Consider the following 4,739-nt stretch of genomic DNA (forward strand, 5'->3'; position numbering starts at 1 on the left):
TATATTTAATTAACACACATTCATGTTTTCAGCCCAGGGGATAAATGCTGCCTCTTACACAGGCTGCCAGCTTCACAAGACTTCCTTCTGTTGCAGTTGCCCAGAGGAAACTAATTCTAATGATCCTCCACATCTTGCTCAGTCTGAGATAGTAAAGATGAACCATAAATGTATGTAGCTCCCTCTTGGCTGCAAGTGCACAAAACTGAAGTTTCAGAATGGTTGGGCACTGAACATTGTGTAAGGAATGGGCTCTGATTCAGTGATACACATGAAACTTTGATTAATAAAATAAAACCTTATGTTCATTTTGCCAACTGCATTTTCCAGCAAGTCTAATTTGACCCTCATCTTTGGTGTGAAGCACCAGCATCCAGTACTGATTTCAGGAAGTTCCTCAGGAACAGCATTCATCCCACCAGTGCCTGGAAGATTTTGTCCTCTTTCTGTGAAGGAGCTGGGGATGGCCATGACCAGAGTGCAGGTACAGTCTGGATCTGTGCATTAAATCCAAAGTGAAAGCATGCCTCCACTGATGACAGGAAGAGTTTTGCTCCAAGGCAAAATTCCCCAATACATCAGATGGCTGTTACTTCCTTTGGCTGCATTTGAAAAGCTTGGACAAAACTCTGCTGCAGCCCTGTGCCAGGGAGGAGTGCAGGCTGGGCACAAACACCCTTCCTGAACTTCTTTCACCTCTTCCTTGGCTCACCACGGGTTTTTCAGTAGACAGCTGCCTCCTTGTGTGCACAGCTGCAGGGGAATGATCAACAGATCCATTTTTTCCACAGACTCATCCTGGACCGGCGGTGAAGTTGTCCCCTCTCTGATGCTGGAGCAGTGAGCAGCACTGCTTGAATGTAGGTATCACTGTTTGTTTGCAGATGAGTTTTTACTGCTGCTGCCTTACTGAGTTGAAATTTTCCATCCTCGGTATCCATCTTGCCCTGACTTGCAGAGTTTGGAAAGCTTGCAGTAGGAATGCTTTGCTGGGTCTCACTCAGAAGCTGCTGCTGTGGCCATTGCAGAACACATGAAAACGCTGTTGGTCAGTGTGGAGCCACGCTCCAGGCGGACACCGGCTGAATTCCCTGCTGAATTCCCTGCAGGAGGAAGGGATGTGCTCAGCCCTGGAGCTGGCAAGGGCTTGGCAGGGCTAGAAGTGAAAGCTGTGACCCTGGCTCACTCCAGTAGCCTGGAACAACCACACGGTGTTCCCTGAGAGCTGAGCCAAAGGAGAGCTCTTACTTCCCCCTCTTGTCCTTTGCCACAGCAGACGGATGGGAGGAAGCTGGAGGATGGGAAGGAGGCAGGGATATGAGTGTCAGATTACTGGGGAAGGCAAAGAGCACAGAACTAGGGAGTCAGCAGGCATAAAACTGCAAAACCAAATGAAGACTTTGGTTATTGAAGATGGGGTGTAGATTAAAACTGATACTAAATCCCTGAGTGTGCTCAGCTCTGGAATGGGCTGAAATGCTGGAATGGGGCATTGCAGCTATTCTAATTTCCAGCATTAGTGAGAGACTGGCAAAATCTAAGAATGCTGAAGGGTCAGCACTAGTAAACACAAGGAGGATTGGAGACTGCAGTTCAGATTTCTAAATGTCAAGCTTCATATTCTGTCATAACAGATCTGTGTTGCCTGAAATGGTACAATGCCAACTTGGAGGATTTTATTCCTGCAGCAGTCACCAAGATCAGTAACCTGGAACTGCCTGACACCAGACCTCTTGTGAGTGACTGCAGCCTGTCTCCCTTTCTGTTTACCTGGCTAGAGACACCCCAGAGATTTTCCAGACATGCCTGGCACTCTCAGCTGCAAATGGGAAACAGGCACTGCTAAACAAGCGAGAGGTCTGAAGAGAGAACTGGGCTGGGCTCACTGCTGTCTGTGGAACACTCTGCTACTATTACAGGAGTGATTAAGGGAAGCCACAGGAAGTTTTCACATCAGGCTCCCGAGTCCTGCAAAATAACTAGGGCACAGGGCTTTTGCTTGAAAAAAACCCCCATATACTGAACAACTTATTTTTTCTATGAAAACAGAGCACAAGAGAGTTTCAAAAGGCTCAAGAAATAAAAGCAGATGGAGCTAAAGCTCAGCAATTTTCAAAATCTGTCTTTTTTATTATTGCTTTATTCCTTACTGCTACAGTCAGGATTGACTTCAGTGCGATGATCTGTGACTGCAAAAAGCAGCTTGTTCACGAGTTTTGGGCTCTACCTTGGAACCAAAGTCAAAGGTTATTATTCTGAAATAGAGCTTTCCTCAAGTGATTCACTTGCTGCTCAGTCAAAATTTGCAGTGACACAGTCACATAATTAATTCTGTCAGCTTTTATCTCTTGAAAACACAAGTAGCACTAATCCTCCAGATCAGGTCCTTGGAAGGCACAACATGAAGGTTCCCTTTGTTTGCAAGTGGAGAACCTGCACCTTGACCTCTACAGAACTGCCCTGTCTCTGCACTTGATGAAGACTTACAAAAGCTGTCAGGAGGTAGCACAGGAACAACTCTAAGGGCATGAACTCCCTTGGGGTTGTTTTTAGGCTGATCTTAAGAATTGGCTTCTTTGTTGCACCTTCAGCCTGCACCCCTACCCTCAGAAATAAAGCAATTTATCAATGTAGGATCCTCAAGGATTACACTGCACCAGTGAACTCTGCTGGGATACAGCAGCCAGCCCCATTTTCCTGCCGTGGGGACAGGAGTCCTACTCCAGGACTCAGGGTTGCCAGGACTGACAACACACATTGCTCTGCTACCTATCAGACAGCCCAAACACACGGCTGACTTTCCAAGCACTGCGGGCTGAGCAAACACTGAACACTAAATCTGTGCTCTCTTTATCCAGTTAAAATTATGCCACACTGCAAAGAAAACAAATCAGCTGCCAGAGCAAGTCCAGTCAGTACAAAAGAAACCAATTCAAAATTACTATTTCCATTATGCTGAGATGGATGCACCGTGTAATGTTTGTTTCCCACTGGTCTTGTCACAAGGGGAGAGTTTCACCAAGCAAATAAAAGCAACAGCCAGACTGTTTACTCCGTTTAGTTTATTTAAAAGGACTGAGCAAACATTAAATTAGTGGCAGGGGCCCAAACACAATGAAATTTTCACTTGATTTAAATACAAATATTACAGATACGGAAGAACAAAACTGCCCAAACCATCTGAGTGTATTACACGAACGTGTGGATCACAGTTCATCTTGCAGAGCAAAACATCTTCCCTCACCATCAACGTGGCAGTGCTGCTGCTTTGGCATTTCTACATTTGAAGCACTCAGGAGCTCCCCCTTGAACCGTTTCAGCTAAAATTCCCCTTTCTCCATCCTTGCCTCATACAGTCTCTCAGATCGTTTCCTACGGTAAACATCATCTGCAGAAAAAGATGGTTTTTATTAGTTTCCCCAGTGCAGGATGGTGTTAAAAACATGAATCCTGTCATCTCTCTTTAGACTTTTCAGTCCAAACTTCTCTTGTAGCTGCTGACTGACAGGCAACTGGAAATTCAAGTCAACAGAAATCCCTAATACCACTTAAAATAGCTCATGTTCTCTCTCTCATACAGGTTAAAGTTCTTCCCATCAGTCCCAATGAAATGTTTTTCTAGGAAAACTATGTTTCCAGTGCAATTCAGTCATTTCTTGTCTACTTTCCCACGAGGGTAATTAAAATTACAAATGCCCCAACTAGCTGAAGGGAAATTAAATTACAGGCATGAAGTCAATGCCTGAGGGCTTCCAGCCTGGCTTAAGTATTTTAGTCTTTTTTATATAAACAAAACACAGGAATATTCCCACCTCTATGGTCTTCCCAGTCCTTCTTCCTGCCCCCCCGCTCCCTGATAAAACATACAGTTGAGCTGATCCTTTCAGTGTAGGACACAAAAGTTTCTAACAGGGTTCATTAAGGGGAAGAATGTCACATTACAAATAAATGCTTTAACTTATAGAAACCAGATGCCATTAGCGAAGTTCTCATGAGCCATTTTCATACTTATTTTTTTAGTTGTAAAAGTCACATTTCAGATGACCTCACACCTATGTTTAAATGCTGGCAAACCTCATGAGTATTTTTCAATGTAAAAAATCATCATGGAATCACAGAATGGCTTGGGTTGAAAGGGACCTTAAAGATCACCCTTTCTGCTGGACCAGTTTTCTCCAAGCCCCGTCCAGCCTGGCCTTGAATGCTTCCAGGGATGGGGCAGCCACAGCTTCTCTGGGCAACCTGTGCCAGGGCCTCACCACCTTCACAGGAAAGAATTTTTTCCTAATATCCAATCTAAATATACCCTCTTTCAGCTAAAATTTTATTCAGTACCCTAAACCCAGGGGTTTTGTTTGTTTCTGCCCAGTGTTTCTGCTGGGGAGGCAGAGCCTGAAGTGCCGCATCCTGCCCGAGCAGGAGCAGAGTCAGCGCAGCTCGGAGCCCTGCAGGGGAGGACCGGAGGGCCTGGGCCGGGCCCCGCACACCCCGCCAGGGCCGGCGGGGACCCCGCACTCACAGAAGGTCTCTTTGCCGATGCGGACGTTGATCATGAACCACTCCATGGCTCCGCCGAGCACGAAGAAGAAAGGCAGGAACCTGTAAAAGCCAAAGCGCCGTTTCCCGGGCACCAGCTTCAGAAGGCGCTTCACCCTCTTGCTGACCAGCATGGCCGGGCGGCACTGGCGCCTTCGCCCTTCCCGGGCGGAGGAGAGAACAGAGGGGGGCGTGTGAGAGGC

The 4,739-nt window shown here is 46.4% G+C and overlaps 1 protein-coding gene across 1 annotated transcript; it reads right to left on the reverse strand.

The window, feature by feature from the left end:
* Window positions 1–3,042: 3,042 nt before the first annotated feature.
* On the reverse strand, window positions 3,043–4,733 carry SMIM4 (small integral membrane protein 4). The gene is made up of 2 exons (XM_008632165.2): window positions 4,520–4,733; window positions 3,043–3,388 (listed from the first exon to the last, which is right to left on the reverse strand). The coding sequence occupies exons 1-2, from the start codon at window positions 4,668–4,670 to the stop codon at window positions 3,321–3,323; spliced, it is 219 nt and encodes a 72-aa protein (XP_008630387.1). The 5' UTR covers window positions 4,671–4,733; the 3' UTR covers window positions 3,043–3,320.
* Between the last annotated feature and the right edge of the window lie 6 nt (window positions 4,734–4,739).

Source organism: Corvus brachyrhynchos, unplaced genomic scaffold (assembly GCF_000691975.1).
Source record: "Corvus brachyrhynchos isolate BGI_N302 unplaced genomic scaffold, ASM69197v1 scaffold4, whole genome shotgun sequence".
NCBI lineage: Eukaryota > Metazoa > Chordata > Aves > Passeriformes > Corvidae > Corvus > Corvus brachyrhynchos.